The 15,770-nt window shown below is 37.8% G+C and overlaps 1 protein-coding gene and 1 long non-coding RNA gene across 3 annotated transcripts in view; one reads left to right on the top strand and one right to left on the bottom strand.

The window, feature by feature from the left end:
* The window catches only part of LOC141106185 (uncharacterized), a 527,211-nt gene that overhangs the window by 83,806 nt on the left and 427,635 nt on the right, over positions 1-15,770 (top strand). The gene's annotated exons all lie outside the window — the stretch shown is intronic.
* Positions 1-15,770, bottom strand: part of LDB3 (LIM domain binding 3) — a 277,023-nt gene that overhangs the window by 232,689 nt on the left and 28,564 nt on the right. For both annotated transcript variants that reach the window (XM_073596730.1, XM_073596729.1), the window contains exon 2: positions 14,761-14,888. In XM_073596730.1, coding sequence (XP_073452831.1) covers positions 14,761-14,888 — 128 coding nt within the window. The remainder of the gene's footprint in view (positions 1-14,760; positions 14,889-15,770) is intronic.

Below are 15,770 nucleotides of genomic sequence, written 5' to 3'. Positions count from 1 at the left end.
CGAAGGTTTAATCAGGACATGTATTTAGTATAAAATGTCCTGTCCTCAGCATACATTCCAACAGGGTTATGGAAATGAGTAGCAGGTCCAAAATAGACTGCTGTGTACCAGCTTGCATTAAAAATAGTCCTAGGCTCTCCACTATATGTCTAACACATTTAAATCCACAATATGACACCTTCAAGCCCTATGCTGTCATAGGTTTCTTCTTAATTGCTGTTATGGGGCAAATGATTACATCACTATGGTGTGCTCATCTCCTCAAACATTCCTCCCTATGTTGGTTAAGAACACAAACAAATGATGAACAGCAATGCTTGACATTTTATCACCATATAAATAATTTTGAATATACACGACACAATAGTTTATTTCAGATATGTAAAAAGACAGTATAATGTAAACCAGATTAACAATTCTTAGGTTTGTGAAGACTAATTCAGTACAGATTTTGAGAGACATTGTTAAATGCTGAACCACATTTTTAAAAGGAATATTTAAAAAAATCAAGCTTCTAGATCCCAATAGAAATTTTGAAATGGGCAAAGACAGCGCTTATACAAACCACCACTCTAAAGATTGTGCAATAACATAGAACTATATAAAGTAAGTCCACATATTCTCTTTCTGTGCTCAAGTACATTTGATCCAGCCAAAATGTGCTCCAACCGAACCACTTCATCACACACTGCACTCACCAGATCCTATTGACCTCTTGTATTCAACAAGAAAGTCACAATGCCCCTCTTTAAGTCTGATGTTTCACAAGCTGGATCATGTTGTACTCAGTATCTTGCTGTAAGCACCTTAAAACCAATTCTCCATCACACCAGAAAAAATCCCTCTTTTTCTTTAATTACTCTTGGACCATCATAAAATTTTCAGCTTATTACTCAAAAAGAGAACAAAGAAAAGCCTCTCATAGTGTAATACATTTATTATAACCCCATGCAATAAAAATAATAAATATGCAATGCCAATATAAGTGTAAGTTTATAGCCTTTCGAAAGTGAAATCCGCTGTGCCCTCCAGTGAAGCAGAAGTGATGTACCAAAAGTCTCACCCTATGTGTTTTATCATAGAAGTTGGAGAAACTGCAATATAGAGTGGTTGAGGTCCCTGCAGCCTTTCCTAGGTGCACCATTGATTGTCATGGAAAATGTAGGATTCATGATTGTTGGTTAGTTGAGTCTAATCATCATGTCTTGTTTTCTTTCTGTAGAGGAGATCAGGAAGCAGAACATAAGGTTACAAACGCTGAGTTCCACAGAATTAAAAACACACTAGCAGGTAGGTGCAGATAGATGCTTGCCTTGGAGGCATTCAGCAGCAGCAGCTTCTCCTGGCCTTCACCAGATAAAGTTTTGACTGCAGCTCTATCTAGTGAAGGCCAAGAGAAGCTGCTGCTCCTGATTGCAAGGCAAGCATCTATCTGCTTCTGCTCGTGAGTTATCAATTCTGTGGATTCAAGCTTTAGTAACCTTTCTTTCTGCTTCCTGATCTCCTTTACAAAGAGACAAAACAAGACATGATTGGGCTCAACGTATTAATAATCATTGCTGAACCTTAAATTTTCAATGACAATCAACGGTGCACCTGGGGAAGGCTGCAGGGACCTCGACTACTGTAAACTACAGCTTATCTTAATTCTATCATGAAATGCATAGAAAGGGACTTATGGTACGTGCGAGAGGATTTAAAGAAGCATAGGAATATTTCCTGGTGTGATGGAGAATCCATTTTAAGGTGCTTATAGTAGGATACTGAATACAGCATGGTCAAGCTTGTGAAACTTCAGGCTTTAAGAGGCACATTTTGACTTTCTTGTTGCATACAAGGGGTCAATATGATCTGGTGAGTGCAGTGTGTGGTGGAGTGGTTCAAGCATGGTTGGAAAACGTGTGGGCTGGATTAAATGCACACAAAGAGAATATGTGGACTTTATATAGTTATATGTTATTGCACAATCTTTAGGGTGGTGGTTTGTATACAGACGGTTTTGCCCCATTCAAAATTTCTATTAGGGTCTAGATGCTTGTTAACAAGATTACTTGCTTGCATAGTAATAGTAGGGTAGTAGTAATACTAATAGTAGGGCCAACAAGCACCGAAATTCTCCTTTAGTAGTGCCTCTTTTACCTTTTAGAGCTTCGGGCATTGAGCTTAAGGCATTTAAATACTCAAATGTGAACAGGAACAACTTAAAAGCATTGCATTTGGCTTGGTAAGCATTCTGGAGCTTTGAGCCCTGAGATACAAAACCCTCATGTGTGAATGTGGCTTAGAGTGGACTTAAAGCCTAGCACACACTACTATTTTTTTTTTGCTCAACCCAGCAGGACTGAACGAAAAAAAACTGACAGCTCAGGAGGAGCCACTGTACTAACTATTCAATGTTAGTCCAGTGATTTCCCCTGCTGTGCTATTGTGTCCTGACAGGAGGATGCCAACCCCCCCTCCCCTCAGAAGACTCCAGTCAGTCGGGAGCCAATCAGGAGACCTTTTTCGGTCACGCTCCTTCTTTCAGATCGGCTTCAGTACACATGGGCTGAATGTTGGATGGTTTCTATTGAACTGGCCGATGCTACCTGATATTTGGCCCATGTGTGCTAGGCTTTACCTCACTATAGAAGTTTACCTTCCTGACCCACCCCACAATGCTGCTGCCAATCCAAAAGGAGTATCAAAACCACTTAGAGGCAGGCCAAACAACAGGTTGCCTATCTCTAAATTACCAAACAATGCCTCTGCCTCACACAAAGCCTGCACTCATCAATGGCTTACCCCTGAAAATATTTGAGAATCAGCAGGCTAATGGTGATGTTTAAGGAGTCCTAGGGGTTAATTTAGTAAAGGCAAATCCACTTTGCACTACAAGTGTACTTGGAAGTGCAGTCGCTGTAGATCTGAGCGGAAGATCTTAAATGAGTGAAAGCTCTGCTGATTTTATCATCCAAACATGTATAAGCAAAAATGCTGTTTTTTATTCTCCTTGCATGTCCCCCTCAGATCTACAGCGACTGCAATTCCAAGTGCACTTGCAGTGCACTTGTAGTGCAAAGTGGATTTGCCTTTAGTAAATCAACCCCCTAGTGTCCTTTGTGGATAGGCAGCAGTGAAGAGGAGCAGATTGGAAAATGGTTATCAAATAAATTAAATTCTTTCTTTTTTTTTTTTTTTTTTTTTAGTTTTCTAGATTCCTTTTATTTGGGAATTCTTTTAAAATTCCATTTCTTTATTCAACAATTTCTTAATTATTACAAACAATATTAAAAAAGAAGGGAAATCAGACAGGTCTTCCAAATCCCACCCTCCACCCCTGATCAATCCACCCCTACAAAGAAAAAGTCATTATGTTCCAAGTACTGTGAGCGTGATATTTAGGGGGGACAGATGGCCTAGGGGGGGACTGTGTGAAATGCCATTAAGGGTTAATTTAACTCCCATCCAGTACACCCTCCCAGCTCACCCAGACCATTCATTCCCTCCAACCATACATCTCTCAAACTCACAAGGGCCGGCTTCTTTTAAGTCACTTCCCGACACATCAATATTTTACCCGGTAAGCAGGGATTATATATCAATCTCTCTTGTATCCCACCAGGGTTTCAAGATCAGTTCATATTTCCATAACGCACTTTGTTTTATATACACCACTTTTTCTTTAAGAATAACCGCATTCATAGTATTTAGCCATTCCTGACTGGCTGGAGGTATCGCCGACTGCCACCTCCGAGCAATTAGATTTCTTGCTTGGAATAAACATCTTGTGGCTGCTAGCTGCCTGTTTCCTAAATTCCCCCCTCCCTCCACAAATAAATGAAATTCTAGCTGTGATTGTATCTTTCATTCAAGAAAAAAAATCATACCTATTGTATTATCATCTTCTAGGCGCAAAATAAACCTGTTTAATTTGTCTGGGATTCCATTTAAGTAGCAAGTGTGGACAAAAATTTAGGGTTTATGAACAAAGTTATGCTCTGATGAACGATTTCTCAGTATTTCTGTACAAATGTTTAAGGGTAATTCTGATGGTTTACTGTCAGATTTACAGATCTTCCATGTAAAGAACGTAAATACCCTAAGTTTGTGTTTTTGTTGAATGGCTTTATTTGCACATACAGTCATTTCCAGGAAGCATTACTCCGAAGTGTACTATTTGTACTTAGAATCTGCTAATGTCTCTTTAGAAAGCAAGTATAAGAATAACAGAAACATTTTATGGAAGGTGGGAAACAGACATTCAGTATTGGAGAGATATATTTAGTTTTGCAACAGAACAGTAATTTGTCTGGGATTCCATTTAAGTAGCAAGTGTGTACAAAAATTTAGGGTTTATGAATAAAGTTATGCTCTGATGAACGATTTCTCAGTATTTCTGTACAAACGTTTAAGGGTAATTCTAATGGTTTACTGTGAGATTTACAGATCTTCCATGTAAAGAACGTAAATACCCAAAAGTCTGTGTTTTTGTTGAATGGCTTTATTTGCACATACAGTAATTTCCAGGAAGCATTACTCCGAAGTGTACTAATTGTACTTAGAATCTGCTAAGGTCTCTTTAGAAAACAAGTATAAGAATAACAGAAACATTTTATGGAAGGTGGGAAATGGACATTCAGTGTTGGAGAGATAAATTTAGTTTTGCAACAGAACAGTAATATAAAAACAAGTAAGTAGAAAGTACGTAGAAATCTAATTTGTTTGGCTAGATTTGTATGTATGAAAAACTTAGTCATACGCTAATTTAAATCAGATTTCAGTTAAGAAAAAAAGTTCAGAAGGACAAAACCCCTTTAAAGTATTTTAATGTCACTCCTGGGATCTAAAAAAAATTACACAACTGCACTGTCAGGTTACTCTCTGACCCAGGATTATCAGATTGTGTCTGTGATAACTTGACAGTTAGATCACCAGAATCATCTTGCAAGGTTTATTTATAGATGGAGAAAAGAAGGGACAATGCTGCCTCTGACTGGGACACACAAATGGTCCATCACCTGTCACTGTTTGATTGACTATGACCTCCTGCACTGACCGTCCTGGGACCTCCTACAGTTTCTTTAATCACCTGAACCTAGTCTAATCCTGTGCATCTATAATTAGGAGACAACAGGACTTCAAAGAGATAGAGAAAAAGGGCAGTATATTAAACTAAGCTCAAAACTTTCTGCATCTGTTCACATCTCTCATGATAATGTTAGATCACACTGTACACAAAAACACATTTACAGAATTAAAATCCAAAACTCACCAAGTTAGTTTTGCATATATTAGAAATAAGTTAGTTTTGCATATATTAGAAATAAACATTGTGTAAAATAAATTATATTAGTAATAAGAAGCCTACAGACTAAGATCATGACTGCTTCCAGGTGCCAGTCATGACTGCTACTTGATCATGCTTAGCAGGAACAATCAATGGGGTAATTTAGAAAACCTATTGCAATTTACTATGTGTTAATCTAGTGCCAGTGTCCCCCACCCACTGACAGACAGGCATTTGCATTTGCATATTGGAGCATTCTATGTTTGAGCTCCTAGGATGCGTTTCATAGTGTGGTTAATTTCTACGTCTGCCTGCAGTTTAGCAGCTTTTAAATGAATGACTGGTTGTATGGTTGGCAAATGAATAACCAGGGGCACATAGTACCCATTACTCATTTATGTAGGAGAACTTATTTTAAACATTTCAGATCATACCTCCCCTCTCCCCATAGACCGTCACAACCACCACACCAGGGATGTGGGGACAAGGTGCTTTATTGGGGGGGCTCTATGTTGGGGACATGTGACCTGGTATAATTCAGGGCCAGTCATTCTTGGCCAGCCAGCCTGCATGCTCAGATAAGTCTGGCATGGATTTTTTTTTCTATGGGGGGGGGGGGCATACTGTTATTCACGGGGTTCCCTTGAAAATCTTTACAATACCACATCCATAGCACCTTGACGATATGACAGCATTTTCACACTCTGGCGCCAGCCCAGATAGAAAGGATAACTTGCCACAAATGTGTGGCAGTTGTGAATTGGAAGTCTTTTTAACTTGCTTCCCCTTTTTTACTGGCGACTTGAACACTTGCAGAGCATCTGAAGCACAAGTTCTAGTTGACACTTTTCCCATTTGTACCAAATTTGCATTGGCAAGTTTCTAGCAAGAACAAAGTTGCAGTGGTGAGTCTAATGCAAGAGCTCTGCAAGTCACAGTGACCCCTGTGGTGGGATGACTATTGCACAACACAACTGAACCAGAACCTGCAGCAGACTTGCAGAATGTTTGGAAAGAAAGTTGGAGTCCTGCAATGTGGACTTGCTGCAATTGTGCAACAAACTTGTAAGGCCTGGCAAGTCAAGCAATAGCTTAGCAAGCTTTCCTGGATAACAATTGCTTGTTATCCAGGAAATGCTCAACCAAGTGCACAGTTCATTCATATTTCTAGAATGCAATTTTTCTATTCATGAGGCCAATTAAGGGATGCTGATAGTTTGTACTTGAGGATGTAAGAGATCCAATAATGTCAATCAGATATGTTCACTAGTGATTTTATATAATTTAATGTGAGATTGTCTTATAAAAGAATGCATATGGTGTGTATTCAGCCCCATTGCATACACTGCCATTCTGCTCCAGATTAAGCTGTTGCTTTCCAATTGATGGCACGACACCACTGAGGTCAATGCTTTGGACTGGGCTGGCTTACTGTCTGGCTGGGGGTAATTTGTTCCAACATTCTCTACTAGCAATATGGAATGCTTTTAGGAGGTTACCCAACAAGTGTTGTTTAGAGTATAAGCATGCAGAACAACCCAAATAACACCTTAATGGCCTGTCCCAATGAGGTTATTAAGCTTTTTCTCAAGCTTTCTGCTACCCATGATAAATAATGTAATTTATTTTTCTAAAATATTGTTTACTAAAAATCAGGCATACTGTGGTGTCAAGTGGGATTTAATGTCCCAAAATAGTTTAAAAATCCTTCATAAGCTTATTACCAAATTGTATGTGATGTACAAGTGTTTTTAAAATAACAATGCTAAACACAGGGTATTACATTACAGAAAATGAGGAAAATCCTGCCAATCACATTTCCTCATAATTATGAGTAGAACCTGAGCTTGTTAGCTGCATGAATGCACTCCAAGTAATTAAATCTCCCGCATGACATAATGATTCATGGCTCCTGAAAGTTGTGAAATTTTACAGTTGACATTTATTGAAGCCCTTTTTTCAGTTTTATGTAAACAGGTGGAGCTCTGTGGCATTTTTATGTAGTTGTAACTTTATCAAGGCCATAGCAATTTTCAAACTATCTTAGTTAAAAGGAAAGTGGTACCATTCATGAGGTCAGGTAAGCACAATAAGATTCAATGCTTGCTACTCTGAAGCTTTTTGAAAATACTGGGATGTCAGTGGCTGAGCCTGGGGAAAAAGTTGTAGCACAGTTGAATTTTTTCTAAGCCCAAAAAACAAAAAAATAATATATTGTAGCTTACCAGTCCTTAGATGTGGTGGCTGCATTTGTTTCCTTTTTTTATGTTTTTTTTCCACACTTCCTATTATTGTGGCAACACTCACTTACTGTATTTATGGAAGACCAGTGTTGTCACCCTAGCCTGGTCTCTTGATATGGCATGCAAACACCTTCTCTCCTCATCTCCATTACATAGAGGGGATAGTTTATTTAGGTTCACAGAAGATTGTTGGAAAAGCTGATAACATTGTTTTTGTGATCTGAGGATTATTTGAGGGTCAACAGGTAGTATTCTGTATTTGCTAAAAATGTACTTAGCCTGAAAAAAAGACAATGAATGCAGCCACCACATCTAAAAATGGGTATACTGCAGTATATTATCTTTAGTTTTTTTTTTAACTGTATAGGCTCTAGACAGAGGATTTTAAAACTTGTATTTTTTGCACTAAACACACATGAAGCTGTGGGGGACACAGCAAACATGTGAAAAAAGATGCTCTGGAAAATTAAAGCAAAATTGAACTTTTTGGCCTAAAAGCAAAATGCTTAATGTGGCAAAAACTAGTACTGTACATCACCCTGAACTCACCATCACCACTGTGAAACATGGTGGTGGCAGCATCATGCTGTGGAGATGCTTTTCTTCAGCAGGGACAGGAAGCTGGTCAGAGTTGAAGGGAAGATGGATGGAGCCAAATACAGGGCAATCTTGAAGTAAAGAAAGTCTGCAAAAGACTTTAGACTGGGGTGGAGGTTTACCTTTCAGCAGGAGAACGACCCTAAACAGAGCTACAATGGAATGGTTTAGATCAAGGCATATTCATGTGTTAGAATGCCACAGTCAAAGTCCAGACCTAAATTCAATTGAGAATCTGTGGCAAGACTTGAAAATTGATGTTCACAGACACTCTCCATCCAATCTGACAGAGCTTGAGCTATTTTGGAAAGAAGAATGGGCAAAAATTTCCCTCTCTAGATGTGCAAAGCTGGTAGAGACATACCCAAAAAGACTTGCCGCTGTAATTGTAGAGAAAGGTGGTTCTACAAAGTATTGACTCAGGGGGGCTGAATACAAATGCATGCCACACTTTTCACATATTTATTTGTAAAACATTTTGAAAACCATTTATAATTTTCCTTCCACTTCACAATTAACACTTTGTGTTGGTCTATCACATAAAAACCCAATAAAATACATTAACATTTTTGGTTGTAATAAGACAAAAAGCAGAACATTTCAAGGGGTATGAATACTTTAAGGCACTGAAAATGTGGAATTGAGTCTAAAAATAATTAAACTCATTTGGGACGCATTTAGTAATTCCATTCTGTACTAAGAAAAGTAGTTTTGGTTTGCTCACAAATGACAGCCTTGTCCTGAAAGGCATTTTATTTTAATGCGCCTTAGGATTTTGTAGGCTTTTACAGACTCTGAAGGTCCTTTTTTGGCATCGGTGAGAAGTGCTTTTGGCATTTTGCTACACACTGCTCTATTTTTTTTGCCCTATTGTAATGCTATGCACATGAGATATACAGTACATGGGATACCTATTTACTGTATATGTATGCTTGCTTTCTCAGTTTGCCAGCCACAATCAATAATGACCACTACTAATTCTAGCGGATGCTTATAAACTATTTCATACCAAAGTGAATCTGCTGTTAAAGTATCATGGGGATACTTAACACTGTGTAAATATTGGCAGTAATATGAGCATGTATAGGTGTCATTAAATCTTATTGGTCATAGAAACCAGACAATGGACCTCAGCTTAGAAGTAAGCATGTGCCATGTGCCATCTACCTGTCCCGAGGATAATTTACTATGTGTGGGCAAATCAATATGATAGTGTGAACGCCATGTTTCTTTGTCAAAATGATATTGAGGACAATGAAGAAGAAAAATTAATATATGTAATCTAGTAATACACATTTTTCTTTTTGGGATTATGATGATATATACAAAACACCAGTAAATGTGTATTTTATGTGGAAAAAGGTAAATAGGCACTATAATAACATTATGCCAAAAAAATAAAAAATACAAACTCATAAAGTTTAGGACCTAAAATGTGTCCTGGAACAAACAAAAGGATATTTAAAGTGGGATAATCTTCTATTCAGAAATGGTCTGCATCACATTTATAATAAATGTAAAAAGTACAGTATATTACTTGAGAAAAAAGCCCTGACTTGTAGACTTCTATGGACCACTCAAAAAGTATTGCAAGGGGTTTAATAAAGTACTGACTGGAGCTTGCTCCCCATGAAAGGTCTTCTTATTCATGCAAATTCTAAAACACATACCATGGTAGCTTAAAACATTTCTGAACTGGATGCCTGGTTCTCTGGAATTCACAGAGTCACAATATATGCATCAATATATGACTTGACTGCCATAAAATTCTAATATACTCTCTTTCAATGGGTTTTTTTTTGTCAAAATCAATGGAGTCAGCTCTGGGAGCCCACCGATGTCCCCTCTTGATCTTTAAAGGAAGCAGAAGAAAAGGGTTTCCCTTGGACTCAAGTAAGCACTGTATCAAAATAAAATATACAATAAATGACCACTTATGCAAACTCTAGTGCAGCTTTGCATGGTTTCCGGTCCTCTGATTTCCACCTGTCTAATTTTCCTGCTCCTATAAATACACATCCGTTTGCGTCATAACCACGCCCCTGATGATGCATGTTGATGACGAAACGTTGGGTGACAAGAGACTGGTGACGCAGGACGCGGTTGGATGGTGACACGGCAGCCATCTTTGTGGTTAGAAGTGCTGGACGCTTCATACTGCTCTATACCTTCTTACCAAATGTGAGTGGCTTTTTCTTTTTATATAATAAATTATCCTTTTTGATGGAATTTGCGCAATGGGCGTTTTCTCTTTACTCCCTACATACCATGATTCTTGAGGCGCATATACCCACTGGACTATACCTGGTTCTTAATCCTGTCACAAGCAGGAGACCTAAAGCCTTCCATATAGTTTAGAGGGAAAGGAATATGTTTATGCTACTCCACTGGAGGATCGTTGGTCTATCCCAGGAAGATTGCCCCTTGCTATCTGTTCTCTACACATGTGTATAACCCATACACTGATGGTAAGGGTCAGTTTGTTTGGGTGTTGGTGATGCTGTTTACATCTCCCTTCTGAGTGTCCTTTCATTATGGATTTCGCTAAACAGAGTGTTACCATTTCCTTCTGATGAAGAGGACTTTGTTCAGCTATTGTTATTTTATTTTTACCTTTATGGGGACATTTACACTTAGCTTCTAACTTCAGCTTGTTCAATTAAGCTTTGACAAAAAAACTGGAAGCTGATTGGTTTCTATGCAGAGCTGAACTACATTTTGCACTCTGCAGTTTTAATAAATCAACCCCACTTTGTCCAAGGGAATACCTTGTCTTCTGCATCCTTTTGAAGGACACTGGTGGACTCATGGAGTTGGAGCTTTTGATTTTGACAAAGAGTACCTATTGAAAGAAGGTCTTTTTGAATTTTGTGACAGTCTAGGAATATACTGATAGATAAAATGTGTCTCTGTGAATTTCATAGAATTGAGGATTTGGCTGTTTAGCATGATTTAGGTTACCTTGGTACGTATTTTTTATTTATAATATGAATAAACACTCCTGTTATGAGAAGTAATTTCCAGTCTTTTTTTAGAACTTTATCATATCACTTCAAAAATCTTTTTGATTGGTCTGTAGAAGTACATAAGAGAGGGCTTTTTTTCTCGAGTAATCTTTCGTTAGGACTGAGGACTCTGGACCATTGAGAGGGTTGTGGTTATTATGTAAAAAAATGAGTTTTATTAAGTAAAACATTGTGAATGCCTTTTCAGTCTTCAAGATGTGACACAATGACAAATTATATACATTTAAATGTACTCTTTTGTTTTTTTTTAAGCAATTCTAGTAACTTAATTAAAGTCTGCTTCTAGGCTAAATCTTTAACCGCTTTATTTTTGCTGCTGACCAAAGTGAGGGGAAATCCAAAATGTTAGTGCTGTCCTTAGAACAAGAGGTAAAGGGAAATCACAATTGGGACTCCTGTTCTAAGAGGGAAGTCCCCTTACTTTTGGTGATTCCCTCTAACTTCCTGTTACATTTCTCAAACAACATGTGAGGATAAATTTCCCCTGTGGGACAAAGACAGAAAAGCAATAAACTGACTTGAGTCTTAGGCAGGCCATACACGGTGCAAATTTTTTTCCGGCAACCACGTATTGCAAGAAAGAAATTTTCACGATTTTCCAGGTGGGGCGGCTTCCTCCGCCCACCCACCGCCAGGAGCAGACAATTGCTTGGCAGGAGGGATTCCCCTGTCAGCACTGTCTGTGTTGATGGGGGAATTCTGCAAACCATGGATGCAGTAATGAAATTCACACCAAGTATGGCCTGCTCAAGAGAGCGATTATCGCTAGCGGCTATAGTAGCCGCTAGCGATAATCAAAAGAGAATCAGATAGGCTGGTTGTACTCAGGTTGATTGCTCGATCAACTTGGTACATTCAGCCTGCCCATTAATGGTTTGAGTCTAAGCTGATTCAGCAGATTCGACCTGTGTATGGCTAGCCTTAACCCTTATCTTCTCTATTCAAATCAAAGAAAAAGGTTTGGCGATAGATATACTTTAAGTCTCAAAGAACACTATATGCAAACCATACAAAAACTGTATGGGAGAATTAGCAATTTAACTATATACAATCATTTAAGCAATTTTAAAAAAGAATATCCCTTAATTTTCAAGACCTGCACTGCTACTATATATTTAAATCTATTTTTAGACCACATTAATATTGCTTTTATTGCTTGTTGGCTAAAAAATAACATTTGACCTTTTTTACTCCAAATATTAATTCAAATAAAGTTCCTTTTATAGAACTGTATTTTCAATCTACACATCACTAAGTAAAAAAGGACTGCTTGAGTTAAAGCTGTATATAGACCTTCAAGGGTGGTCACATGCACATGCAAGATCTGGCTTGGCCAACAAGGTTGGTTGGTGGATGCACAAACATGGCATTTCTCTGTCTCCTCTTCTGGAGAGGGAAGGAAATATTTAGTAATGGCAGAATCAGAACAACTGTAAAATCATTATTTTTTGTCTCAATTCTCTCTAATGTAAGATCTGTGGAGAACCATGTATCTTAAAAATCCAGGGAATAAAGTCTAATGAATTGTATGAGTCTCAGCAAACTACACAAATCTACATGATATATTCAGGAAAAGTAAAAATACATTGTACTTTGCTAATTTTACCAGTTTGACTAGTTTTAAAACAAATTTCCTCACAGGAAGAGATGATTGGCGGTGGCAGATGGCACCACTGCTACTCATCTCATAGGGAAACAATATTGTTTGAAACAGGTTTTCTAGTATGCCCAATCAACTGTTTTGACAGTAGTTAGGATCTGTCTATAGCTATGAAATCATCTCCAGACCTAGCTGCAAACATTATCTCATGTCTGTAACCTAACACCCCGTATACACGATTCAAAAATTGTTTTTTTTTGTTTTTTGCATGCTAGTCGTATATCGAACCTGAAGAGTTTACTAAAGTTCCGAAAATTCTTGTACGACAAAATTAAAAATCGGAAGTGATGTCATGTGTTGTAGTGTATTTGTATTGTACTTTTGGATGAAAACTGTACTAATTAAACAAAAAACGTACGATCTGGTATCGTACGAGAAAAAATTTCTTGCATGTCCGGTAAAATAATATCGGATGAACTGTCGTGTACTAACAATCCGATTACTGTACGAACGCGTTGAAAGCGGTATTTTTCATCCGATTTTCGGATCATGTGTATGGGCCATAAAACAGGTCACCATTACACCGATCTGAGAAAAACTAGTGATAATTTATACATGTATAAGTTAACAAATGAGCAATAAAAAATCAATTATATCTGATGAACATCTTCAGTATTCCATTCTAGAATTTTATGTATGCTTGAGAATCTCTAAGCTGTTAAGAAATGTTAAGAAAAAAAAGGCAAAGAGGGGGCGAATAATTAAAGAAACAGAATAAACTCGCTGTCCCAGCATTTGCAGTGAGGTACATGTCAGATCTGTCATCAAATCTGATTAAAGATCTGACTGGGCGGCATCAGACAAGTGGTGTGCATACTGCAATTTTTTTTAAATTGAACATCACAAGCTTCAATCTTCATGGTGAGCTAATAACTAAACATAAGCTCAGGATGGGTTTTCCCTGAGCTCTCCCTTGTCACAAAAATGTGAGTAGCAATGCTCCCTTACAGAAAATGCTGGAATCAGCTATCCCCATTGTAACCTATATCATGCTGATGTAGATTCTGTCTGCCTTCTATGAAAAGGAACATTGCTATATCTTCAGTGAACCAAATTGTGGTTCTCCTATCCTACTCTCACACTTACAAATGTCATTTATCATGTGACCTAAAGCTGGATACACACTATACAATTTCTTTCAAATGTTTCCTTTAGATTTACCAAAACCATATAATATAAGATCAAATCTACACAGTTTCAATTTGTATGCAATCAGGCAGGCCCTTGCACTACATAGATGAAGGTAAATCTAAAGGAAATCGAACAACAAAAGTTGTATAGTGTGTATCCAGCTTAAGTCTTAGATACACAAGCCAGGGCTTGAGAGCCTAATGGGGTCCCAGAGTACATTTCTGGGGTCCTTTAGGTTGTCATAACAAAATCAAGCATTTCCAACACATTAAGGGTCCCAAAACAATATAAAAAAAGTAATTTTATATTTCATATAACACAGTACACTAGAGGTGACAACATAAAAAATGGCTGGGTAGAACAGTGTGCAATTTCTCATCAAATCAACAGCAAGCAAGATAAACAGTAACAATGCATGCATTTCCATTACATTATAATGGCCTTAAGCTGTTCACTATAGCATGTAATCAACTGCTAAGTATTGCTCTGCATTTGTTTTCTGTGTGTTTGAATGAACACATTTTACACATTTAGCATTTTTGTAATATTCTTATTCATTCAAAAATCTGCAGCAAACAGTTTTACAATGAATACACAGTTTTTAAAATCAGGATTACTAGGCAGCACAGAGTTAAGCAGATTAATCTGGAACCTTTACAACTAGTTGATACAATTCAATACTTTTCACAAATATCCCTTGAATTTTCTCCAACTCTGACACTTCTCGCTCTGCGGAATACCATGCATTTATATCACATACATACACACGTACACAATTTGTTCAAGGTGATCTCAGCACTAAACAGTATTGGCTTGTCGCCTCTTTGCACTTACTCTGGAGATGGTCAAGGGCATGTTAAAGTCCTTTCCTCCTTGCAGCCGGAATCCCCACGGCCCTGGTCCAGCGAGGGATACATTGTAAGCCATTTTTTCCCAACTTTTAGCACAGCCACTAACAGGCTCTGAGAAAAATAAAAACAGACAATATAAGCGTTTTCACCAAGGTCAGATTAGAAAGAGAAAGGCAAGAACGCAGAAGAGGGGAAAAAAAGAGTGTGCTTCACACATTTATAAGGTTATTGTAATCTTGCCTGTTCACTCGGCTTGAAGTGCCACTAAGAATAGAAGAGAGGTATAATGCAGATACAGATATCCCAGCTGAGCAGGGTCCATAAAAGGTATGTAACCAAATACCTTCCATGGAAGGATACTGTGACTCAGAGATCTATTATTGCCTCATAGCAGTCAAGAGGATCTTTCCAAGCATCTCACTCCCAGATTGTGTTCTACAATTTTCTATAATGTTAAATGCTTCATAACTGCATTAAAAAAACACACCAGTAATACTATGCATAACATAACATTACATAACCATGTGATTATGATAGATAGATAGATAGATAGATAGATAGATAGATAGATAGATAGATAGATAGATAGATAGATAGATAGATAGATAGATAGATAGAATTTTACAGGGGTGATTTTTATCTAGCAAACAAATTTAATTCTACATATAGACATTAGATAAATCACCAGAGCTGGCCGTTTTCAGCAGGTTAGGTAACAATCTGTTTTAAATACAACACAACTACTCAACAGGAATGTCTACAAGGAATAGCGTACCTTGCCACATTCTGCTTTCATTTTAGCTTGCAATGGGACCAATTGTACCAGCCTATCCCAGCATCTGAAGTCTATAGAGAAAGCACATGCGTAGGATGTTAGTTGTAACAGCCAACAACCAAAAGATCTTTCCTTGAAAAGGCAGACTGATTTAGAACAAGCATGTATGTTTATGTCCTAAGCCTACACCCATGGCAGTAGCCTTATCTTTGAGAAAT

Source organism: Aquarana catesbeiana, linkage group LG08, assembly GCF_042186555.1.
Source record: "Aquarana catesbeiana isolate 2022-GZ linkage group LG08, ASM4218655v1, whole genome shotgun sequence".
Classification (NCBI taxonomy): domain Eukaryota; kingdom Metazoa; phylum Chordata; class Amphibia; order Anura; family Ranidae; genus Aquarana; species Aquarana catesbeiana.
This window is presented reverse-complemented; position numbering and strand designations above follow the sequence as displayed.